Source organism: Thermobia domestica, chromosome 13 (assembly GCF_964235325.1).
Source record: "Thermobia domestica chromosome 13, izTheDome1.hap1.1, whole genome shotgun sequence".
NCBI lineage: Eukaryota > Metazoa > Arthropoda > Insecta > Zygentoma > Lepismatidae > Thermobia > Thermobia domestica.
The window spans coordinates 43,761,511-43,788,975 of NC_137466.1; the positions used below are offsets into that span (position 1 = coordinate 43,761,511).

Here is a 27,465-nt window from a genome sequence, read left to right on the forward strand (position 1 = left end):
TGGATTGACTCACTATTTTAGTATATGAAGTGGGCTTTTGTATTTGTAGTAGCCCTCTATTATTGTGTACTTACCCAGAGAGTTAACAAGGATTGGTATAAGTCCCTTAATAAATTATGTATATGGTCCTCAGTCAGAGTCAATCCTAGACACTGTTGTAGGCGCAACTGGCAAATGTTAAAATATACACACTGATAAGTATTCACACATCAAACCTCAGCTCTAATTAAAGACAGATATAATCTGGAACTACCATGATTATACTAGTAAATCTTTATGCCGATATTACCCAAGAGTAGCTGTCAACAACGTTAACTAATAAACATCAACATAACATAATCGCATCACAGACTAAAACTACATAGCAACGTTTTCCAAATTCTTATCATATGGTTCGGATTCATTGTGCAGTTACTCATCATATACTTAAAGTTTGCTTCCCAGCAGCAAGTAATAGAGTTCGTTATCATACGTATTGCATTGTTTTGAAGGCTCTCCAATGCCTGCGTATAGCAAGGTGATGAAAATGCCCTTGACGTGCAGCACATGTAACTGTTGGTCTAATTAACATTATGCTACTTTACTCTGCGTGTTGAGGGCATGTGGGTGGTAAGGTCCGGGCTGGTTTCTTAACCTAGCTCTAACTTTATTTCTTTCAGCAGTCATGAGGAGAAAGTCGTTTGTCAAATATGGCTTGCAAGTATTTAACTTAATCTATCCATTCTATTAGTGTGTTATAATGAGTTAGTTGGTCATCTGGTTTCTGTCCGTATTTCCTGGTGAACTGTATGGCTTCACACTTTTCAGCATTGACTCTTATTTTCCACCATTTGAACCAGGGTTTGAGTATGTACTTTGTGACCTGATTCGGCATAAATGATGATTCATATGCATACAAGTGTGAAACGATACAGTTCACCAGGAAATACGGACACAAACCAGATGACCAACTAACTCATTATAACACACTAATAGAATGAATAGATCAAGTTAATTACTTGCGAGCTATATTTGACAAACGACTTTTCCTCATACATACTTGTATCATTAGCATACATTGATATTTGTTTTAGTTTTTTTGGTATGTCGTTGACATATAGTAAAAGAAGAATTGGCCCTAACATGAATCCCTGAAGGACCTCTGCTTTTATGTCTTTTTCGTCAGTGGATTTTCGTTCGTGTTCAACGAAGATCTTTCGGTTTGTAAGATACAAGTGTACATAGTAGATTAGATAGTTGGAAATGTTATCATTTTGTATAGGATTCCCTAAACCAATACCACATCCAAAAAGGCCGTGTCGGTATTTTGTCCCTTAGTATATGTGTCTGTAACAATTCCATGACACGCACTAGTAGGTGTGTAGATTAGATAGTTGGAAATATTATCATTTTGTATAGAATTCCCGGAAACCAATACCACATCCAAAAAGGCCGTGTCGGTATTTTGTCCCTTATTATATGTGTCTGTAACAAATTCCATGACACACACTAGTAGGTGTGTAGATTAGATAGTTGGAAATGTTATCATTTTGTATAGGATTCCCGGAAACCAATACCACATCCAAAAAGGCCGTGACGGTATTTTGTCCCTTATTATATGTGTCTGTAACAAATTCCATGACACACACTAGTAGGTGTGTCGTAGAATATTGTGCTCTAAAGCTAAATTGTTCAGAGGTGATTATATTACGTATACAGAGAAAGCTTCTGAGTTGTCTGAACACTATATTTTCGGCTACTTTGGCCATAGTATTCAGGAGACTGATAGGCCTATGGCTCTGGGAATGTTTAGCTTGCTTGTATGGTTATAGAATGCATATAACTTTGGCTATTTTCGATGCTGTTCGGAAATAGCGAAGTTTCATTATATTATAAATGATTTCACTGTAATATGCTGTACACACGGTAGGGAGGGGATCTAAAATTATGTCCTGTATTTGATCACGATCTGGTGGTTTTAGTGGCTAAAATAATTTTAGGATCCCATTTAATTCCGCTGTGTTAGTTTCCTTAATTTTGTCTAATGAGTTTGTATTTATAAATTCTCTTACTGTTCGTTTGAATATCACATCGTGCCTGTGATCCTCCAGTTCGTGATTGGGTTGGAATAATCCCTCCAGGAAGTCAGTAGTGTCTCGGCTTTCTCTTCTGATTAGATCAAATCATTTTTTATGTATAGCCTACATATGCTAATATTTTGTGTGGTTAAAGTTTTTGATGTATTTCCAAATGCTTCCGTCTCTTAAGGTCTGTGGTGACTTCAGTGGGTGAATTATTGTCTGTGTTTATGTGTTTATTGTTATGTGTGTGTTGAATTTTTGTCTTTGCATATTTTTCTGTTGTTACCTTGGATTGAAATTGGTGTACGTTCACGGATAGGTTCTCGTACAACTCCAGATGGGGCGTACTAGTTTGTGTCTGTATTGATGCATTTTAGTTAGCATAGTAGTTACAATCGAAAGGGACTGTGTTAGATATTTACTAGAATTTGATAGATGTTACATCAGGGTTTACAAAACAACATGCCTATTTGCAATTACTACGTCAGAAACTATATTTGAAATTATAATTGTTATAGGATCATATTTCATCATCTGAGGATGTGCGTGCGGATGAGGGTGTGGGTAGAAATGTTATGGAAGCAATGTTCTGTATCCGCTCAGAATTCTACAGCCCCTCTCTAAATAAGTTCGTGAGCTATTGCTCTTTATTTGTGAATTCGTATATTTCATCTGTAAATTTCCCAAACATTGGCAACGAGGTTCTTAATCTGCACCTATATGACGTTGAAATTCTAATTTTCTAAATATTATAAGAAATGAGAAGAATTTCTTCACACATACAAAATCCTCTTTATGATGTCACCTAAATGACCGGGTTCCCAGCAGAATTTACATTTTATTATGACAAATTATCGAACTTGGGAACCCAGCTCTTAAGCTCAATTCAGCGTGAGCCCTATAAAGTGGTAGCGAGTTAAAACCCGAGACAGAGCAAGCTCGAGCCCAATACAATTAGTGAATGCGACTACGAACATCTGAAAGTGCCATTGAGGATATTACGGTGCAAGCCCGAGCCAGCGAGTTTAATGAGCTTGAACCTAGTGAGGTGCTAGCGTGAGTCTCAAAGAGGATAGCGAGCCCAAGGCCGAGCTCAATGCGGTTAATGAGAGCAAGAACGAGCTAATGGAAGTCTGAGTAAGACAGAGCTGTTAGGGAGTTTGAGCCTAAAGAAATGAATAAGAGAATGAACAAGCTAGCTGAATCACACTGACTATAGCGAGCTCGAGCCCTTGGTGAGGTCGAGTCTAATGCGATTAATAAGCACGAGAACGAGCTAGCGCGTTATTCAGTGAGGATAACGTGCGCGAGCATTTAGTGAGCTCAAGTCCGATGAGATAACTGAGCGCTGAAATGACCTAGCGCAAGCCTCAGTGAAGAAACGGGCTCAAATCCAGCGAGATGAATGAGCACCAGAACAAATTAGCACGTACCTGAATTTGATGTAAGGTAATGAGCGCAAGCCTGATAGACAATAATGAGTCAGCTCCAATTACAAAATGGCTACCTGTGATGCAGATACGTTGTTTTGGGAGTAGACTAATTGATTTATATCTTTTTCTTAAGAAAAGTTTGACATAGCCTGTTTTTGCATTCTACCCCAGTGAACAGACGTGAGAACAAAATGAAATGCATTCACTTTCAAATTCCAGAAGTTTTCCACAAAGGACTGCTCTTCTCCGATATTGCATAGGAAACTTCATAAAGTGAAGCGGAGCATGAACTCCTTCGTACCTTACGGACAGAGGAAACACATTCCAAAAGTTCTAGGAACTTGTTCAGCTTCTTTTGTGACAACATCTCTTCATATTTTGCATTTTTTGAAAACCATCTTTTTACGATCGCTCTTTCCTCGTTTTGCAGATCTTAAGGGTGTATATATATATATATATATCACAAGTTTTCATCATCACTATTCAGTTAATTAATATTCCTTCTGTATCTTTCTGCAGAAGTTTCTTGTGTAGTACAAGTAGCGAACTCATATGCTTAAACACATTTCAGTACAACGCTAGAGACTTCTTGTTACAATTCTACAAGTACTTTAATTCGTTTTCTCGCATTGGTTCGATGACTCAAAATAAATTCTCCTTTTTTAATGGCGAAACTGGAAGCACAGTGATTCTTAGTAGAGTGTTCGCCTTTAGTGCGACTAGTTAATGGTTCAATTCCAGACCATGAGGTTAACATAATGTTTTCTTTTTTTTGGGGGGGGGCTGTTTCCTCCTCTTCATATTGTCAATTATGTTGATAATCATCACCTTTTTATTAACAATTCGTCTCCAATAACACACAGGCCATAATCGGACCATTAAGTAAAAATTAATACACTACAACAGCTTTTTCCCCCATTAGCTTGTACGATAGAATTGTTAAGTTTTATTGGTATGACTACCTTCAAGAACAGCCGTTGAACGATTAATAATGCGTGTAAGTAATGCTTAAACGAAGCAATTATCGTTTGATATACAATAGAATATAAATGAGAATGAAAACGTCACAGCCCTGTTTCCTATTTTCTTTACTTGATTTGTATTTCTACTCCCTGTATTCATATTTGTACATCATGTTATAAAATGCCATCAGTCCATGAAGCAATAGAATGTAAAACCTTTTCATTAAAAAAAACAAAAAAAAAACAATAATATAATGTGAGGAACAAACGTAGCAATTCTTCTTAAAAGAACTGATACAAAAAATTGTGTATTTGGTAACAAAAGCAATATCAAATCATATCAGGAGAATTCAAATATTATTATACAATCAGTCTGAACTCACAACTCAGTTATTTGTTAATAACACTGTTAGTTTTGCAAATTATATTTTGAAAGTCTCTGTGTGTATGCAGTGAAAACTTCGCGCGAAATGATAAAATTCAGATTTATTAAGCTTGTTACCGACATGAAAACAAAATGGAGCAAAGCATATTGGTTATTTTTAAACTTTTAATAAGAGAAAGTTGTGTATTTTTAATATTTCACAGAAATATTGATCCGTATAGCATCAATACCTACAATAATTATTTTTATATTAATAAATATATATCAAAGTTAAAATAAGTTAAATAAAAATTAAAGGAAAAGTTGAAATTGATAAATATTGTATTATGATTACTTGATCCTATTACAATAAAACTCAATGTAATTAATTCAATTTCCCATACACTAAAGAGCTTCCCAGATTAAAAGTTTAGAATAGAAGCAAAGAATGTATAGGTTAAAAACCACGAAATGAAAATTGAAAACTAACAAAATGGAACAAAAATAATTTTAAAAAAGTAATGAAAAAATATTGCAATAATACGAGATCGTACTAGATAAAAGAAATTATAATAATAAAAATAACGTTACGAGCTATCAAACATCATATCATGAACGAGAAAACAGATTTCTTGTGCACACGAGTATAGCGGATCGAGCAGCTACAGTATAACCCGATAATTGTCACACAAATTCCGAGTTGCTGTGTAAAGTTGGAGGTCGTCTGGGAGCCGCCTATATTTCCATGGCACTCATTACACCGGTTGGAAGGTACTAAGAACGTCGCAAAGAGAAAACCAAATGGCACCATCTTTCCGGACATTACCCATTTTTGTTTTGCATTACTGCCGTAGGAACATCTGAAAGTTCTGTACAATGTGTAAAAATAATAATAAAAATAGTCTAGTAACACTGATACTACTCACAAATAATAATAATAATAATAATAATGATATAATTGGAAATCGTTTAAGACAGTAACGTAAATGGTAATTGCCGCCAATATTTTTTACTTCATAAATTCAAATAATAATAATAATAATAATAATAATAATAATAATAATAATAATAATAATAATAATTATTATTATTATTATTATTATTATTATTGTAATCACTGGAATCAGTTGAAAAGTAAGATTTTTAATTTCCATAATTCTCCTTTCGTATATTGGAATTATTTCACAGTAAAAATAGGTATAGTACAGCTAAAGCATTATTGACATGAATCAGAAATCAAGCCAGTATAATTAACTGCATTTTAAATTGCTTTTGCGTACAAATTCACAAAATTTAAACGTATCGTTATTCTTTGCACTGGACAACTGATTATATAATTTAAATATTCTATACTTCAGTAGATGCTATAATCATTTATTAAGAGAAACAACTCATTCTCATTCAATATTTATTTTATTTAGCCATCACATTCGATAATAAGTACATTTAATCATAAAATAGAAATTAATTATTCGTTATAACATCAGTAAATAAATCTACACGTAATTATAACCTAATAGGTCAGAAGACCTGCAAAGTAAAAGACTAGATATCTATAGAAATTCTTACGGAAATGGTTTAGATGTACGTCAATAATTCAAGATTGGGAAATTAGCTAAAAAAAAAATAAATAAATAAATAAAGACTTGCAATAAAACTTGCATACGTAATGAAGTTTCTTAACTGCTTCGCTATACCGATTTTTATATAATTTAAACTATGAAAGGTCTTTCAAACTAAATCGTAACGTAGACTTCCTCTTTATCATATAAATTGTAAATTTAGAACTACCAATACTTTTCTGTTTCTTTTTTTTTTAAATAAAATTTCTAATCATGGTGGATTTTTGTGAATAATTAATACAGATTGATTGTGATATGAGCAGGCCACATTTTTCCTGCAGTGAAATAATTACGATCATGTCCAAGCAAACAGTTTATAGCTATTTTGGAAACTATTACTGAAACTGAACTCACCATTGTAATCATGTAGTTCGATGATTAGATCAAAAGTTATTGTACTGGAATATCTCGAAATTTGTTACTGCGCAGTTAACAGTTCCTCTCTTTTCTCTGAATAAGCTAGTCCTTACCCTTTTTTAGTTACGTATGGACAGGGTATAGAAGACATGTAAAATAAGCTTGCCGCAACTTCAATCGTGATCAACAAAATCAAATATCTGGGAACTATTTAACTATAAAATGCAAACTCCATGAACATTTCAGCTCACCATACAGAAAATCTCTAAGAGATAATATTTAACTTATTAAAAACTACTATTTGTATTAATTACACTTAAATACACAATTTAAAATCAAACTTCTTAAATTGAATGTAATTAATGTTTAAAATTGAAATATCTAATGAACAAAAACTTACGTAATTTAATCTCCGTCTTCAGTGGGAAATTTTTCCCCAAAATCGCCGCTAGAAGAGATCAACTGTATCAACACAGACACGGTCACATTTAACATATATATTTTTTAACCGACTTAGAAAATTAGGAGGTTCGTAATTCGACCCGTTTATATATAGACATATGTTGTGTCTGTGTTCACACCAGAGATGGAGTGGGTCAGTGGGTCGGTGGGTCAGTGGGTCAAGTTTTCTGAGTGGGTCAGTGGGTCGTGGGTCAACAAGTGACCCACTGTGACCCACCACCCACCATGACCCACCATGACCCACCACCCACCGTGACCCACTGCGACCCACCACCCACCGTGACCTACTGCGACCCACAGACTCAGTATGATCTACCGACCCTCACTGTTCACTGCATTGTAGACAGTATCTTCTAAAGACTGGTAAATTTCTCTCCGTCTTACTTTCAAGACCTTCATTTCCCTTCCTTTTCCACTTGTTTCTGTCTACTTACCTGAGATGAGTATATCTAACCAAGTGAAAAAGGAACTTCAGGCACTTTTGGATATTGATATTTTTAATAGTAATAATAGCAATAGGACTTACACTACAACTTGGCTTTTGAGACCTGTGAATTTTTAGAGCTATCTACTGGAAAAAATACATTTTTGAATCACTGTAATATATAAATTATTATATAAAAAATTCAATGTAACTATGTGTGTCTGATCATCACAGTCAAATTGCAAAGTCAAATGAAATTACTTTTGGTATATAGTTAGGCCTTAATCCAAATTGGGATGTTATATTGCTTTTATTATAATGCATAATATCCTAAGGAGGTAGTGAGTATCCGAATTTTTGCGAAAAAAAATGAGTATGTCGCAAGCCATTAAACTTACGGAGCTGAAATTCAGTGTATTAACTCTTTATTGAAAATAAACAGAATGTGTCCTAGCATTTTTTTAAATCCTCCTTTATGTGGGGGGGGGGGGGCACTTTCAATATATATGGAAAATTGGTAGTGAGTTGGTTTTTAAAAATGATCGAAAACGATTGATGTTATTTAAGAAAAAAATTCAGAAACAAAAAAATATAGTGCTTGGCTTCATATATCCATTGCTTTCTGCTATAATAATTGCTGAAGCTTATGTTTATTATATGGAGTGCTTACAGCACAGGGCAATCAACCCATAAAGTTGTGAGAAAAAATAGGCATAAAATTTGTACTGTAAGCTTAATTACACGGAAATTTGAAGTTTGGATTGTACGCATAATTGTATGGAAAATTTTACACTTTTTCTCCCTTTACGTTAATACTTACTTTGATTTGGAACTTTGAAATTTCATTCTTTTTTCCACTGAAAAGTATTGATAATTCAACAAGGAAATAATTATACTATGATAATTTAATTGAAATTCATCGTAATTTGGCACATGGCAAACAGCAGTGTGGTAATTGACGTTGAAGAAGGAGGGAAATTCCCTTTCACCTCTGAACACTTTCCAGGAACCTCGTTCCCTTTCGCTTTCTAGAGGGGAGGGAACTTGGTAATGGTATCAAACCTTCATGTGTAATTACAAAAATTAAATTTATAAGCAAATAAGAAATCATCAGTTTATCAGGCTTTAATTGATAATTTGTTCACAAGATTCCCTATCAAAGGCGTGGTAGATGAAGTTTCTGTTCTCCATGGGTCGACATTGCCAACTGACATGGTCGATATGGGAAAGATGTTGTATGGTGATAGAGAGAGGATACTACTCGTTGAGTATTTCAAACCTGGCCAAGAAAAATCGTTATCTGACTTAAGTCTAACAAGCAGATTGTCGATGAGAAGTTGCAGAAATCGGGTAGAAGTATTATCAATTTCCACGACAGAGTGCGAACTGGGATTTCCCCTTATGAATTTACAGATGACTGATATTAGAAATAGACTAAGTGCTCAAACATTGTCTAACTTGTTGCTCATCAATGTTAATGGCCCACCGCTAGACATGCTCAAAGTAGACGAGCTAGTTATTTCTTGGCTGAAGGATGGACATCATTCCACTGCGGATGATTTACCGCCAAAAAGTTACCAACAGGAAATAAATCTGATTTCAGATTTGTTTTAAGGTGGAAAATTACGAGTTACGGAAAATGTATACTTGTATTACTAATGGCTTATTTGTGTTATTCAACTTTGTACCTAATTTTTAGTAAGTCTCTTCTTTGCTTTAGGTAAACTACTTTGAATAAATATTGATAATAATTGCAATTATGCATATTTGTAACTTAAATTTAACGTGGTGTTTTAGTAATTACACAAATTACAATTATGAGCATGCTTTATGGAGATGCTCTCACATAGGGTACCCGAGCACCTTTATACCCTATGAACAACTGATTTTTCAAGTCTTTTGTGAGAAAACTACTGTGAACTGAGAAACCATTACCATTTCCGTATTGTACAGGGGTATTTTCCTGCGAATAGAAGTTTCTTGTGGAATGCGTTCAGAAATTAACACTTGCAAGAATAGTCTCTTAGTACAAGTATATTTTAGGCACACACTATTTTCCCCCCACCTCGGACTGTTTCAATTTCCTCACTGACAAACACTTTACCATTTTATATCGTAAAGGTAAGATCCACCGTTATTGTAACAGACTGGTGCTTGAACGATTGACTGGAAATTCAAACTCCGATTAGTGACAATTTCAGAGTAGGTTCAGAGTAGGTAGATCGTGTTCAGAGTAGGTCACGGTGGGTGGTGGGTCAGAGTGGGTCACCGTGGGTGGTGGTGAGTCACGGTGGGTGGTGGGTCACAGTGGGTCACGATGGGTGGTGGGTCAGTGGGTCGTGGGTCACGGTGGGTGGTGGGTCAGTGGGTCTTGGGTCAAGTTTTCATTGACCCACGCCAACTCTGCCCCTTCTACATAGGTCCACCGATTTTGAAGGTTCTTTTTCTGTTTGAAAGAGAATACTCTCACGGCACTGTCACATGGCAATTGCAATTATTCCACACTTGTATCTTAAGCTATCAATCTTTACGAACAGATATCAGCAGGCCCGTATCAAAGGGGGATCTAGCCTCCCCTAAATTTTTACCGGCCTCCCTAATTTCACGGTAGGCTTGCAAATGAACTATAATATGGTGATGAACTATAGTATGGTTGATAGGGGCCCCCTTACTTCTACCGCCCTCCCCCCCGCTAAATGTTTGGGCTGGATACCGACCTGGAAACCAGTTCCAATAAACTCTAGCTTCTTAATTGATATTTTCAACGTCATATTCGATATTCAGTATAGTATTCTAACGAGACAATGTTTTTTGGTAGATATAATGATGAACAGATAAGTAGGTTTGGTGTTGTGTTGTCATCCTATAGGTTACTGAAAGATCTAACGTTGAGTTCTGCAGATGTCTCCAAAATTTCCTTGCTGTCATAGTATGACTTCGTCCAAGTATGGTGTGTTCAAATCTTCATCTAGTTGTGTTATTTGTATGTTCTCCTCGAGCAACCAGAAATTATGTATGTCGCATGGTTTTAGACTCTCTCTAGCGAAAGTTTCTAGTATGGCAAAGTGTGTTCGCAGGCAGAAGTTGCAAACTGGTCGTCATAATATAGCTTCGAGAACTAATCGTCCTGTCATGGATTCGAATTTGATTTCGTTCCATGACAGCTCCGATGTTCCGAAGTTCCGATATCGGAGAGTCGTAGATGCTGAGTTGCCTTCCGTGTAGTATGTTCATGGAAAAGAAGTTTCCGGTCAAGTTATTTAGTGATCTGGATGAAGTTGGACTTGATGTTCTAACCATTTCAAAGGTAGTCTAGGAACTACAAAGAAACATAAAGTGTTACTGATTTATCAAATTATTACTAGATTTGCAAAAAAGCATGGGAGTAGTTGAATTGGTAAGGGCGAGTGTGCTCAGGAACCCCGAGAGAATGCAGTTCAGAACTAGAAGTGACTTCACTGCAACACTTAATATATTGCGTGAACAACTTTGAGGTAAAATATATAAGGTATGAAGGGGCCACACAAGGAAGATCACGACATTTGGGTGGAATTTCGAGGATAGTGGATAATCGAATACAAAACAAAATATCGCTATGAAAGATTCAATTGTTTCTAGGTATGGATGATGATCGTGTAGTGGATAAAATCAATAAACTTAATTATATTATGTGGTAACAGTAGCATTCACATGAATTTGGAATGTTTGATGGTGACATACACACAGTTTATATATAGTGAGTCATTTCCGAACATCTAAGAGACCCTTTCCTCTTCGAGGGCGAAACTGTGTTGGTTCGAAATATTTCAATCACAGAATTATACAGATGAGACCACGTAGTGATGTTTACTTTGAACAAGAAAGAGCACCTGAACTTTGTGAGACATTTTTTGGACGAGCAATTATGTGCCAGTAAACGGTCGTATGGAAGCTAATTCTTAACCAAGAATCGAACCTGTAATACGCACATTGAAAACATACGTGTTAGTTACTAGTCCACGAACGGGCATTTGAAAGTTTAAGCTCAACAAGCTTTAAATATTTATGATTTAAAGGAGATGTACTGTTATTTAGAACAAATCATTAACATTTAACTTCGGGATTCTAAAAATGTTTGCAAGAATGCAGTGAAGTAACTATTTAGTTGTCGCCTAAGGCAAGAACTTGCCTTAGTGTTCCCCTAACCAACCAAACCGAAACGTTCCCTCAAATATTTGCCTAATTTTGCGCCCTCCCAATCCGGGGCACAAGCCCCATTGTCCCCCCCTAGTTACATTACCTTTTAACTATCTTAACATTCTTGCAGTATAGTGTTGGCGGACTGTACATTACAGTTAAAGGTTTAGATATAATTAACCTTTTATATGTTATTTCATTTGAGAGTTTGAGTTTAACGCCCCTTTCACACTTACCACTTAGACACTATGTTATTTCATGTTAATGGAATTTTCAATTTGGAATCCATTACTTTCTCAATTTAGACTAGGATTTAAAAACATCCCACATACTCCTATAAATCGTAGAATGAACATAAATTGGCAAATTCCTTATTTTCTGATTTTCAGTTCTTATAAAAATAAGATTCCAAGTTTGTCAGTATCATATGAAAATGCGTCATTTAAGAAATCTGAATTGTTGCTAAAACAAGACATTTTAAATAATTTTTCCTTACAAACTAAACACTGCCAATGATCAATAATATGCCATTTTTTACGTTTTAGAAACTTTATCAATAATTTATGGAATAAGATTTGTTTACTCCATCAATAGTGTCACACCATTAGTTTCGTGTTATTAAATGTAGTCATTTTAGGCTTCAAAATTAAAGTTTGAAGCACCAGCAGATTCTAATTATCTAACCACTTCTTTATGGTCATGGAAGATAATACTTATTTTTACAGTCTCTTTTCTTCTGTCGAATGGAGTCAAAGCTATGCTCTGTCGAAGTACATGAATAGAATTATCTGGTAGTTCAAAGCATTGCAATGCTAAGGAAACTCCAGCGAGATTTTAATTTGCTCTGTCCAGTGAACCACTTCAATGATTGATACTAATTAATGGTGGATACCACATAGAGATGTTTGGTCAAGACGATGGTAAACAATTAAAGTTGTCTCTCTCAGCAGTGTAATCGCAACCGACATCACATACGCATGTTTACATTGTTTAAAGGCAACTTCATGGTCTTCTGTCTGCTTCTAATGGTATACTATTATCTTATGTAGCTAGTTCTTTATCCATTCTTCTTTGCGTGTTACATACTCGTGCAGAATAACTTCAATACTTACATTCGTTACATTTGATTCATCATATTTTTTAAAGTGTACTGTAATACTATAACACAATATGCATTTTAAACATCTTAATTTTTCTAGTTCTGAGAGTATGTAATGAATACTGCTAGATGGAAAGGGGTTATTATCTAGTAAACCCTTTATTACGTAATACTTTATCAAGTGCTAGTACAATTATCTAGTACTTTACTACCTAATAAATATTCTTTCCATGACATAACTCTCTTACTTATATCTTAAAACTTATTTACAAACTTACATCTTTCAGTGTGTTTACGACATAATATAACAAATGCGTAAAAGGAGTACATGTCTCACCTTTACAAAAACACGAACATCAGTAAATTCAGTTTATTAGGAAGCAGTGTGCTTTACTGCATACACAATACATAAATGTATAACAATTTCTTCCAACAAAGTAACAATCTAATTACTACTGACAACGAATTACATATTTTAACACCAATAAGGTTTGTTTTTCTATTTTCCCAAAAAACTACGAATGTTAATCTACCACAAGGCAATTACTTTGTTTTGTTCGATATAATCTATCGACCGATATGTGTGTTGTCTTTGGACAGTATTAAAATTTAAGAGTTAATATTAATTATAATTGTAGGCTTTAGCTCATTAGCTCTAGAACCATAATGAAGAGCTCAGTGAGGGTAGGTGTCAGTACCAGTTTCACCTCAGTGTCAGAGTTCACGCATAAGATAATTGTTAAGGTCTACATACAAATCCATTTCTTAGAAAACTACACTTGAGATTTTATACTCATGCATATAATTCTGTTAAGCTCAGTACGATGTATTGATTGGCATGTATCTAAACTTTTGACGACTTGTTCTTTAAGCGCTAATGATACGGTAGAATTAAACACCGCCTTTAGAGTTCTGTTACTTTTATCAGAAAGGTTTTACAATATTAGTGTGTTTTACTATTTTATCACAATATTTTATTAACAACTTCATTAAACGTTTTAATAGTTTTATCACAAATGTCTTACCATCAACTTTATTAAAGGTCTTAATAGTTTTGTCATGATGTTTTGTTATCTACCATATTACGATTAGTTTTGTCTTGATATTTTGATATGCACCAAATTATTTTATTAGTTTAATCACAGTATCTTCTCGTCTACTTGATTAAATGTTTTGTTAATTTTATTATAATATGTTATTATCCACTAATTCTTTCAGTGTAACATTATGTTGCCTATTCCAGTAATGGTTTTATTAGTTTCATTTATTTGCTCAAGTTAAGCGTTTCATTAATTTTTATCATGACATTTGTTATCTATTATATAAGTATCATAGATGTTATAAGTTTTATCGTAATAGTTTATTATTTGCATTATTAATCATTTTATAAGTTTTTATTTTATTTTTATTTTTTCCAAATTAAGAGCTTCACTAGATTTATCATAAAATTTTATCTATTGCATTAAGGGTTTCATTTTCGAATGATAGTATTTCTTATCTGCTATATTAAGAGTTTGAATTTTATCTTATCATTATGTTTTCTTATTCACCAAATCAAAAGTTTCACTAACTTCATCACAGTATTTTTTCTTATGATGAATTTTGTTGCTTTTATAGTAATATTTTATCTTGAAACTTTAGTTTTATTATTTTTATTATAATGGTTTATTAACCTAGATACTAAAGGTTTTATTGGTGTTGTAATATAGGTGTGGTATATAAACACAAGTCGATTGTTCCGTTGATGATAGATGTGGTATAAACATCTGTACGGAGAGGACATCTGTGGTTTATAGCTTCATTTGGGTTTAATCTTTCACATAAGTCATTCAATGCTCACTCATAGACTTGGGTGGCTTTAAAGATGTCAGCTGTTTTTGTATCTGAAGAAAGACTGATAGCCATTCCTAAAGGGTACCCTTCAGAGGTGAATGTGGCATATACACACACAGTTAATCGTTCCGTTGAGAATGAGTTGGTATACAAGCACAAAATATAGACAAATAGGACAGATATCATTTTTAAGTTTCATTTGGATTTGATTTGTTATGTAACACATGAAATGACACTTTCGTATAATAAAACTTCAGTTGGAAAATGATCCGCTTTTTCATGTTTTCGTCTCCGAATAAAAATTGATTTAAAATGTTTTTCCTGAATGGGTTAAAGATTCCATTCCTTTTATCCACATATTTTATTATCCACGGAGTTAAAGATTTGATTAGTTTAGCTAAAACTAACCTCATAACTCTCAGCTCTTGAGGGAAAGGTTCTGGAAGTATTGCGTACTGCGACCCACCATTGAAGATGGTTTTCGTGACCAGATTTTGCTATTTTCTTTTATTCGAGTAGCTTTTAAATTTTCCGTAGTGAACATTGTGATGCCAACGACATTTGGAGAGTTCCAACATATCTGTCTGAGCACTCATCATAGCAAACGCAATGATTTGGGAGATTTTTAATTCAATTTGATGTCCCCGTAGGCCGAAGGAGACGGATGTTTAATAAAAGTGGATGATTATTATGAAGGTATTAATGGAATGAAAAATATCTACCGTAACACTTTTCACCTAAAATATTGTTTATAATTTTAGTGGAAATTTGCTTTATAACTTGTATCTGAAAATTTAATATTACATTGACTATTGTGTTTTATAATTTAGGAAGTTAAATATTCTATTTTATCGTACATTTTGAGTATTATTATCAATCACTACAGTCTTACGTGTATTGCTTTCGTCATAGTATTCTTATATCTAACAAAATTGTTATTTAAAGTATTGTCTTATCAAATTAGTAGTTACACTATTCTTGTAAGTACAGTTGAAGACATAGTAGAAACTGATATATTACAAATGAGATTATTCTTGCTAACAAGCATGGTATTCCATATGAAATTCCACCTTAAGCTGTGGATTCACATCTCATATGGACTTGGTGCTGTAAAGGGACGCTTGACTCCAATCAATTCTATTATTTAGGGAAGGAGGAGAACAATCCAAAAACACAATTTTCAGCTGAAGTCTTACATTTTTTGTCCATTTTGCTAATGGGTTGTGCTGGCAAGTGATCGTCGTTTCTTAATATTTGGGTTTAGGTATCGTAAATCCAGTCACCTTTTGAGTAAATCCTGATATTAACGAGAGTACCGTACGAATATTTTGAAGAACAATTCCAAACCGACAACTCTAATTTGTTTTTAATATAATTTTCTGGAAAATGATAATGATTATTCTGAAAAAAAAATTAAGTCTTGTTAAAATCTAATACTCGATTTGATAAAAAATTTTCTGGTTTTTGAAAATTGTTGCAGTTTAATTTCTTCCTGAAGTTTGCAATTTCTAAGAAGTTAGCTATAATACTTGTAGAATAAAAGTGCCACTTTTTTCACCATTTTTCCAAGATGGAAGTCTTAGCAGATGTCGGATCAGTGGGGACTTGATACGAGGTTAATTAGGAAGACAATTAAAACATGCTATGAAGAAAAAGGTTCATTATTAATTATGTTCATGATCGATACCAAACTTGACTGGCTTATTAAGTTTGTTTCTACTAACAATCTTTCGTTTATCTTCTCATTTAAAATACCTCTAAAAGCTTTTTACGTTTTCTTTTTTAAACATCTATAGAATTCATGTGAATGACTTAGAAATACATGAATGTTTATGAACTTTTAAGTCTAAAATAATATTAGAATGGTATATCGTTGCCAAGAAACAAACCTGTAAATGAAGCAAAATGATTAGTTGAAAAATAGCCTTAGCATTTCTCATTTCATTTACTGGATGAATTACTGCAAATATATTTAAAAAAATCTACGTTAAAAAAGGACATTTACTTTTGATCTTAAATGAAATTCTTCAAAGAAGCTTCTACCGATTTACATCAATCATTTACTTTGTTTCAAAGGAACTGTTGCACGTAATGCACAGTTCCTTTGAAGTGTAACATATATAAGGTACAGTAGAAAATCAAAACAAACGTTGGAAAGAACTTTAACTGGTCAAGAAAGACCCATTCCTCTTGAATGTTTTCTAATTAAATACAAACTTGCCTTTAATATTGATTTTAGTTATATAAATGATGACTTTGTACAAGTTTAAGCGAGAAAAATACTTATGTTTTAGTGTAATATTTTTACTCAGAATGGCACAGGGGAAAAGCACATTTTAATTGACATTCAATGCACGATCAAACTTGGTAACAAACAGTGGCGGATCTAGAATGTAAAAACTGGAAGACCAGCCAGAACCCAAACTATCATAGATATATCATGAGTTTACTATAAACTTTCAAAAATATATAAATCATAGCTTCAATTGTTTTTGTCACTTGGAGGGGGCTAGGCTTCTGGCCTCGGGCTAGATCCGCCACTGGTAACACATACATTTTATAGTTTATATAAATTATGAAAAATATTAAGTTTATGATCGTAAGCAAAATGGTCTGTTACTTCTTCTATTACATCTTGAGATGACATTGACTAGTAGCATGTCATGTCTACGCACACATTCTAACAGCCCGGTATGAAAATTCTGCATTCATCAAGGCAACACGTTGTCGCTTTTATGTGAGCAGTGGTTACAGGAAATACGCAGTACTTCTGTCTTTCAGATATCCTCACAGAAAATATCACGACTGAGATCGGGACATCTTTGTAGTCATGGAACAACGCGCTTTCCAAAACAATCTACAAATAGTTCCTATGGGTGGCCGGGTAGAGTACATCGTGACTTCATCCTTTCGAAACACTCACTTTCGAGATTTGCATTGGACGTTTTACAACCTTGGCACTAAGGATGTTTCCAACATACCTAAATCCCAATCAGAAGTAACCATGCCTGCAATGTCATCCTTAATTTCAAAATAAAGGGGAGTGTGTACAGACATAGCGCAGCTATTTCTAAATTTGGCAATATGAAATGGATGCTGGAGAAGTGTTAAAAACTTTTCCTCTGTGTAGTAACGAAAATTCTGTTCATTAATATATTCGTAAAGATGATAATAGTTCTTCTGAGATCTGTAGATTGTGAATGAAATTGGAGATCTCGTCAACTTAGTCAACGCTTCTTCACAAAATGTTGACACATCACGTGGTCATTCGGTTTGATTCCTGCACAACTTCCAATTTTCAGAGAAGGAAATTCAATGCCTGGAGTATTCTTTATAGCCTACATCAATTGAACCGTATTGATACTGCTAGTTTGCGAACAAAGCAGCGATGATTCTTATCGATTGCAACTTGTTTTGATTCATTCATGCATATTTATTTCAATGAATACTATTAAAATCCCTAACATTTTCGAAGTTCACCATACAACTATGAAAAGAACATTTTTAATATATAATATTGAGCACACGTGGTTTGAAATGTCCTAATCAAAAGCTAAAAAAGAGGGAAGAACTACAATACCTGATTAGTCAAGGTAGCTGCACGTGCAGCCACACACTTTTGTTACTATCAGCCAACGATTTGCGTTTTATACTACAAATCATGGAAAGTCTGCACCGTTCTTTGAACAACACGTGGACATACATTAAACATGAGGGTAACATGTCTGTTGATCATTGATGGCTGCTTCTGGACGAATTTGCTTTGCATTTCTGTAGAGCACATTTCAGATCTCTAACTTAAGCGAATCCTCATATTCGGCACTTTCTGATTAAATAAAGGGAAATCCGAATATTTTAAAAATGTATCTCTTCTCCCCTTTGATGCAGAAGTTTCGTAAACGCTATAACAAATATTTTCTTATTTCTAATGAACAGTTTATATGCCGAATTTAATCTCTCTAACGCAAGAGATTCGTGAGATATACTATTGTTGGAGAAAATTTTGGACCCCTTCAGAAAGGGTATTTCCAGAAATCCCTTCTTACTCCTTACCTTGATGGCAAAGGCTTATTCATTCCAAATTTCATGTCAGTTCCTATAGTGGTATGGCCTATGATGTGTCCTTCACTCACATTTTCTTTTTTACATAATAGTAGAGATAAACATTATTTATTCCAAATTGCCAGAATTCCCGGATAAAATTTTTCTGATATCTGTCAAAACGAATTACGGAACCTAAATTTATTTATTTTAATAAACTTTGATTGTCGAAAAGAAAATTTATCTCTAGAAACACTTTTGTTTTATACGAGATGCTGAAGTAGTTTTGTCTATATATTTCGTAATTTTAATATGATTTTCTTTTCTAACGGCAATAGAGGATCACGAGGTTATGAGTGGATTATAATTAATTATACTTAATACGTATTGAAGTTTAGTTCCGCGATTAATTCTGGATACTCTTCGAGTCCACTCCATTTACGGGTATTATGGAAAGAGGTAATACATCGTTACCCAAGGGGGCTTTATCGGTGAAAAAAAAAACACAAATGATATAATACAAATTGCTCATCGTTAATGGCATATTGCTTAAATCGAAAATAAAATGCTTCACTTGATGCATAATCATGCAGCTAAAGACCTTCCATACGTTGTACGTAGTAGGGATACATGTTGCCCTCAAAAAGGGCACACAACGCGGACACATGACTTACTTTACGACCTTGAGCCAGAAGACTGAAGCTCACAATGGAATTCCTTTTGAACATTTAGAAAATATCTTCCTCGACTTCAGTGATCATACTGTACTTCGTCGTCCTCGATTCAAATCCACCATCTCGAACTTTGCAGTCTGATTCAGGCTGACACAAAATATATTTGAATTCTCGTTACAACATTAACGCGCGTGTGCTCGCGTACCCTGCTCTGTACCAACATATTTTCTGTGTGTGCTTAACAACATTGCCCACACATTCCTCGTGGCTTGAAAGTTTTATACTGGTTGTTCCGGCTTCGTAAACCTCGGTAGCATGACTGATTCCTCTTTCTGCTTCAAGGGGTTTTGTCTGCATTCAAAACTTAATATTTGTCCGTTTTTTAGCCTTGTTTTGCTATTCTTCTCTGGTATCTATTTTTCGTTTGTTTTCTCTATCTTTCTGTGGCGGTCCCCGTTGCACGGTTATAGCCCTCCTTCTATCTGTATGACATTGTGTTTGCCGAGTATGACGTTCTATGTAATATTTGACCCAACAGCGATACCCTCCTGCATTCGTGAAATTCAGCATTATATTAATTCTTCACCAAAAGTCGATTTTCTCGAACACGTGTACATAAAGATTTCATTTTTCTTGATGTGATTATCAATATAATGAAGACTGTCTAACGTGCATATTGGCTCTTTGGTACCAAATTAGCATCTTGTGAGGTTCCTTTGTGACTGGCAATGGTATTGGGTATACCTAACTCGTTCGAAATTGCACGAACACTTTTACGAATTACCTCTTCCGTAATTGTATTTTTCCATGAACTCAGCATAACATGTTAGTCGATGGATGCGGATCTCATATTTTAATGTTCTGTCTGCGGTAAGAAATTTCACAAACCAACGACGTATGGTGTCCATTCACCATTTCCGGACCAAATTCGCTGTTGATAATTTTCGTGGCTAGATGTGGAGAATGCCTCAGTTTGAACTCGTAAAATCATATTCTGCTTTGTTCAATTTTACACGACTCTGTTCAACCGACTGACTAGGCACTCAGTCTAGTTGTCTGAATATATACAAAATTCATGATCTCATGCAAGTAACGTCAGCACATGCGTTACAGAGGGCATGTAAAATCGAACACACCGGTCTCGGAGCTTTGACTACAGGTGTAAAAGGGTATTTGACTGTTTTGGGAGGTGCACTGGGTGACGTAGTGGTTAAAGCATCGACACGGTGTACAGGTTCGAGTTCCGGTCCACTCAGTCATTTTTCCACTCTCTGTATGTTATTGAATTCAGACCAACAGAGGATTTGATGTGTAAAAATAAGATTAAATCGGTTGTTTTCTTCTTTCATCAATATATCAGAGTAATTACTTTTAATAAACAAGATAGGTGATGAAGATTTGTTAAAGACTGTACATCTTTGTGAGGAGCCAAGCTTCTATAAGATGAGATCTACACTTTAAATTGAGATCTGAACCATTATAGTGGATTAAATGCTCTGCGAATCAAACATGCGAGCCCGTGCAATAGAGATACATGCGCTAATCATTAGACTAGAGAAGACGGGTTATTATTATTGTTGTTACTTTAAGTGCTTATTTCTGAGCAATGATTTTTAGAAATATTTTCTTGAACGTATTTAATACCGTTTCTTCTTTCTAAAAATGTATGAATTCTGTTCCAAAGGATATTTTTCAGCAAAACTTAATGCATCCATAATCACCATTACAGTACACGATCTTGAAGGTGTAATTTGTTCCTTTTAAAAGAAATAATAGACTTAATAATAATCTTAAAACTTAAGCCTTTAGTATATAAATTGTGAAGACATTATCTATCGAATTTGATCACGTAAATCTCGAAGCCAGTTTCTTTTGAATAGGTGTTAACCTGATACTATTAAATAGAGAATATTCAAAGACAAGACTTAATTTAAACGTTTATATAAAAACTTCAAGGATTTTCTAGCAAACAGTAAGCGATAGAAGAGAAGAAGTAAATAATTATTCTCACAGCAAGATTAATGTTTCACAAAGCGATGTCAGTTCTTGGAAAATCTCTTTAGAGCGAGTCAGATATTTTAATTCAATGGATGGCAAGGAGACAACAGAGAGAAATAATTGTGCAGAGTAATGAATCAAAAATTTCCTTTGCAGAGTAAGGTTTTCCTTTGAGAATAGACAAGAGAAGGAAGGTAAGTAAACGTACTTTTGAAAGACATAATACGCGAAGAACCAAGTGGAGATTCTTGAAGTTCATAGCTAAGAGTTGAACCTTGCATACACATATATAATAGAAACAGTGAAGATTTTATCACCATTCCCTTCTGGATTTTCAGATCAAATAAAACAATACAAGCGAGACAGCAGAACGAAATGTGCCATTAGATGAAAGAAATCAGTTTTATCTTAAGAAATAAGCACATTATGGAAATCTTTTCTCTGTTGGAAGTGCAAGAAGCAGCCTAGCAACGCAAACTGTGTGTAGAAGGTGGTTTGCTTGTTGGAATTTGCGAAAATCTGTCCCATGATGGTGGTATAATAAGTTTGCATGTAAAGTATATAACAGGGATCTATAAGACAATTTGTATGTAAATAGTACAATTCTAGTGGACTGTTATCTTATTAAACTAAGAGAATACACTGACCAGGTTTCTGAACATGTAGACACCTGACTATACGCAGAAAAATTTTGTTAGGAGCCAAATGAAATCGACACTTGCAATAAGCATCTTCATTCGTGTGTTTTACGCGTGTTTCAGCTCCTTCATGTGATCATTCCTAAGGCTCATGAATCAGTCTTTACTACAACTGTGTTGAATTTCACCACAATTTGGAGATTGACAGGTTCAGTGAGAAACTATAATTGGGAGTAAGTCGGATGGAGGATCGTCTGCTAGCACTGCGCAGAGTGCCGGAGAAAACGTTGCCACATTGGTGGCTGCGAGATGAGAAGGCTCGAGCTCATGGATTTACGAACAGAAATACCAAAACAACAAACATCAAATCACAGATAATATTTACACAATATGAGGAAATAGAAAGCTATCATGCTATGATAGTTGTATATCATGCTATGATACCTGCTGTTCAAGATATCTGCTCTTGGTATCTCACGAGATGTGCTACAGGTGATTAAGTATTAGGGTATTGAATTTGAATAGTTGATGGAAATATCTATTAATATTATTAGAACTCTTTGTCTAAAAAATTACATTTCATTTCATGGTTAAATTTAATAATGCACTTTTCCATTTGAAAATTGGATATACTTCCTGAAGTTATATCTAGATATATTCTGAAATCATGTTCGCAATTTCCATTTAAACTTTTTCCTTTTAGGTCGAGAGAGAGAGAGAGAGAATGCTTAACCTTTGTGACGTGCAATGGGAGACAATGATTGTTCAATTTCCAGCTCCCCGGGGAGTTCGTTCTCGATTTGCAGCTTTCCATTCCATTTCCGTAGCAACTGCCAGAAGGTGAGAAAAATAAAAGCTAAAAGAGAAAGAAAAAGGAAAAAATAGTGGTGGTCTACACCTTTTTCTTTGAATCTATTGAAGTCTGTTTTCATCAGCACCGCGGTAAAGAAAGAGAACAATTTGTGCTTTTAGTTCACTAAAGTTAAAATGGAACTTTTATTTCAGCTGAAAAGCTATGGGTAGCATGAAAAGAATACGCAAACTGTACTTCAGTTTTAACTGATACTAGAATACAAATATGCAAATGACTTGGAAGAGAAGTAGCAAATATCCAAGGCTATTATAACAAAATACAGATTGCTCCAAAAGTTTCAAATCATAAGGAGACGTATATTAAGTATGTTGAGACAACTCAACACTCAGTTGTAATAATATTAAGGTTATAGCTACGTATAGTATTTCACTGTCTTCTACAACAAATGTTCATTTCAGGAGACTGAAAATATGTAAACACGGCGCTACATATTCTCACATATTTCTGATATCTATCTATATATATATCATTGTTCGTCTTGGAAAATAGGGCTTATTTCGATACTTTTGTCGCTGCTATTCCTGTCTGACGAGTTCGTGTGATTATTCTGTGCAATCACTGCTGTGTGTTTATCGGAAGGGGAGGTATGACTGCTTCTCTGCTTTAGTTTACAGGGTGGCCAGAACATAGTTATACTAAAAGTCAATACACACAGTCTGTGTCTTGATTTGCTGTATTATGATACTATTAACCCTTTTAAATTATGGCTTTTTTTGAGGTATTTTGTAGACTTTCACTCAATCATCTATTGCGTCAAGACTATTTATCGTATAATGATGGTTCATAGCCCGTTTTGTTTCTAGTAAAGCAGTATTTCCAACTGCGTCAGTAAAATTCCCCTAAAGTGTACCAATGCGGGAAATTTCCGCTCAAAGTGGGGAAAAAGTTATTTTCTTTTTAAAAAATCTTTTCTTTATCGCGAATATCTCCCCTTTGGTGTAGGATACGATCATGCGAATGCTACTATTAAAAAAAAAAACTTTGCTTTATGGTGAAGAGAATAAGATACAAAAAGTGGTCCTAGGATGAATAATTTTGATGCTACAGCCGATTTACATATTTTCCCTTGATAATACCTGTTTAGTGAATTTCTATACTATCATCATCATCATCATCATCAAGACTGTTCATTGCGGGAACATAAATTGTACCTCGTTTTCTTTGCCATGAACCAGTCTTTCAAACGGTACCACTTGCATGTCACTAGCATGTACCATAGTGGAAAAAATTCGCAAAAAAGGGAAATTTTTGTCCAAAAATTCCTTTTTCCCGGATTTTGGGCCCCTCTGGTCGGCCCCTGTTTCAACCCACAGAGCCACAAAAATCTCAAACATACTACATACTATGTGTAATAACTGTACGAAGTTTCAATGTTATATCTTGAAAAATAAGACAGGAAAAATATAGTGCCCCATGTGCAAAATGGGTTATCCATTGTTCACATACGGGAAAACTCGTACTGTTTGCACATGGGTAACCCTCCCTATTTTTAAAGATATAACATTGAAACTTCGTACAGTTATTACACATAATGTGTAGTATGTTTGAGTTTTTTTGCGGGCTCTGTGGGTTGACACAGGAGCCGGCCAGAGGGGTCCAAAATCGGGGCAAAGGGATTTTTTGACAAAAATTTCCCTTTTCGCGATGTTTTCCCACTATGGTACATGCTAGAGACATGGGAGTAATTCCGTCTGAAAGAATGGTTCATGCCAAAGAAAACGAGGTACGTATCATGACTTTAGAATAAATAGTGATAATACTGTAGATACTTTACTAAAGTAATTGACTAAAAATATGTAAAAAAAGAAAAAAAATGAAAAAATTAAGAAATCGAGATTTTTTGACACACGTCTGTTGACTAGCAACATGAGTCATACCTCATTTTCTTCAGCGTAAGGCAGCCTTTTAAATGGTACCACTCAAATAGGGAAATTTGTGACTGTCTCGTCTCGAAAATGTGCTGTAAAAGTGATATCTCGACTCGAAAAATGTATATTTCTCTCTTGGAAAAGCCGTGTCTCGACTCGAATTTTGTCAGGAAAATGATGCCTCGTCTCGTCTCGTGCGCATCCCAGCACTCAAATTTTGCTATCGTGTACCTGTGAAGATAAAAATGGGGAAAAGGGAATTTTTTCTTTAAAAATCCCCTTTTTTCCATTTTGGACGAGATATTCCCGCTTCTGGTACACGATAGGGAAAGTTGAGTGGTACATTTCGAAAGCCTGTCCCATAACGAAACCAACGAGGTACACACCATGATTCTAGGGTAAATAGTAATGTATCAGGCTATTTTTTTTAAAAAAAACTTCTCAAATATACCTCTTTCTTTATAAACATCATCCATGTTTGTGACGTCACAGCCCCCAGATAGAGCACACGAGGTTGCAAAATGCCCATAAAATATGTTCTATGATGCTTCCATATTTATATGAATGCAAGAAACCCGGTCTGAAAGGCTTTACTAGAGACTTATAAAGCAAATTCCGAAGGTCGACGCCATGGCACAGGTGTTGTGCCATAATAATTTAAGAGTTAAACTGATTGGTGTGATCTTAAGTGAAAAATTGAATCAAAGAAACATGTCACCACCCAAAGCAATGCATTCCGATATTTAGACTACAAATAAGGTGTTAAAACTTGTAGAAAAGAAGAAAAAGTAGACTGATATTGAATTTAATAAAACGACAGACAGCTCTCTGAGCGGTAGACAGAAGTGTGAGAACTGCTATTAAACTTGATATATTTTATTCAACATACTATATATGTAGACCAGTGGCGTAGGGAGGGGAATAACGCCCTTGCCTACTGCTCTTTGTATTGTGATACCAAAAATTGATTCTCCAAATATGTAGTATATTCTATTTGTGATTCCCGATAATACCACTTTTCTTACAATTTATCACAGATATTATACAGTCATACCAAAAACAAAACTTACTTATCAGAAACTCTCTTTAACTTTACCTAACAAATTGGTTCTGTACTAAATTCTCTTCTTTTATTGAGTCTTTCTCGTCAGCATAAGCATTAAAATGTACCCTCTACGGGTGAGTAACAAGATCAAAAAAGTAACAGGTTGCTAATTTTATATATATATGTAATATATCACCAGCTTAGCTGAATTGTTAGCGCACGTAATGAATTAGTATTCCTGGTTCTACTACTCCCAATTGGATTACTAGCATTTTCTGGTGTTGATCCATCATCGCGAAAATACAACGTAGTTCAGTGGTAGAGTGCTCCCCTCTGGTACGTAGTTTCCCTGATTTGATCCCAGCTAGCACCAAGTGGGCTTTGTGGTAGACAACCATCATTGCGTGGGTTTTCTCATGTCCTCCCGTTTCCTTCCAATTTCTTCATCAATCATTTTATTTATTATCATCAGCTCCATTAGGATCCAAGGCATAATCATAAGGGGTCGTGGATCGTAAAAGTGAAAAATTTGATTCCATTTGTTCATCATCATGATATAATTTGGGGAACGACGTGAATTAAGAATTAGTGAACTCAGGTCCAGAAGGTCAGAGATAATGGCACCTGAGAACTGATGTACTGTCCACGCATCACCACGTTGAACGTGCTTCATCTAGCTAGCCATAGCTCTTCATGGATTGTTATGGAAGTAAGTAGCGATACTTCTTTCTATCTGTTAACTAATTTTATCAGTATTTCAAACCCATATGACTATAAAGAAAACTAAAAGGAATGAGACGTTCGTTATTTGTCTCTCTGCAATGGCTTACTTCTGTGTACTGAATTAGAGTACTTAAGGCGGTCTTTATTTTCTTAAACAAAATTTAAATTTGCAGCCATCTACATGCTTTGGTGTTTCAGTCCATGTCAAATAGTTTTACACATTCAGCGCACAACTTAAAGTACGTAAACGACTGATTCTATTAAATTTGATTTGGTTTAGGATATCTTTTTGATCTTTTTGAAAAACTGCATATGAAAGAAATCTCAAATAAAACCAGTATCTCTGGCAACCCTGCCATAAGGTTGACGTCATTTGTAAACAAGAAAATTAGCTCGCAATTTTGCCGCACATACGGATACATCAAACAAGATATACATCCTCACAGCTGGTAATTGTAGACCGAAGGTTATTGGTGAATTTTCCCATGTAAACGGTATAGATCTCCACCAGAAATATTTAGAGCTGAATCGTCAATGTAGGTAAGTATTATTCGGTCAACACGGAATCACGCTTTCACTCAAGTATATTTGAACGAAGTGGATAGGTTTTGCAGGAGTTTGTGATCAAGCAGTAACGTCATCTATCGCAAAATAGATTACAATAATATCGTACGGAAAAAGTAGTATAACACTTTCATATCATATTATTCCAAATCTTTCAATGCACATTAACTTGTAGAACTAATTCGTTTATTGCAACCACAGTAGTAATACAGCGTAAGTTTGACTACGTTACAATATAAAATACCATG

At 34.7% G+C, this 27,465-nt stretch overlaps 1 protein-coding gene across 7 annotated transcripts in view; it reads left to right on the forward strand.

Moving 5' to 3' along the window:
* LOC145668122 (atrial natriuretic peptide receptor 3) overlaps positions 1–27,465 on the forward strand; it is a 753,866-nt gene that overhangs the window by 362,270 nt on the left and 364,131 nt on the right. Inside the window, exon 4 of one of the 7 annotated variants that reach the window (XM_081735675.1) lies at positions 14,669–14,956. The exons of 5 other annotated variants lie outside the window; for them this stretch is intronic. In XM_081735675.1, coding sequence (XP_081591801.1) covers positions 14,669–14,721 — 53 coding nt within the window. In that variant the 3' untranslated portion in view covers positions 14,722–14,956. Of the gene's footprint in view, positions 1–14,668; positions 14,957–22,846; positions 23,072–27,465 lie in introns of those variants that run through there. One more of the 7 variants, XM_081735676.1, reaches the window with a different exon arrangement.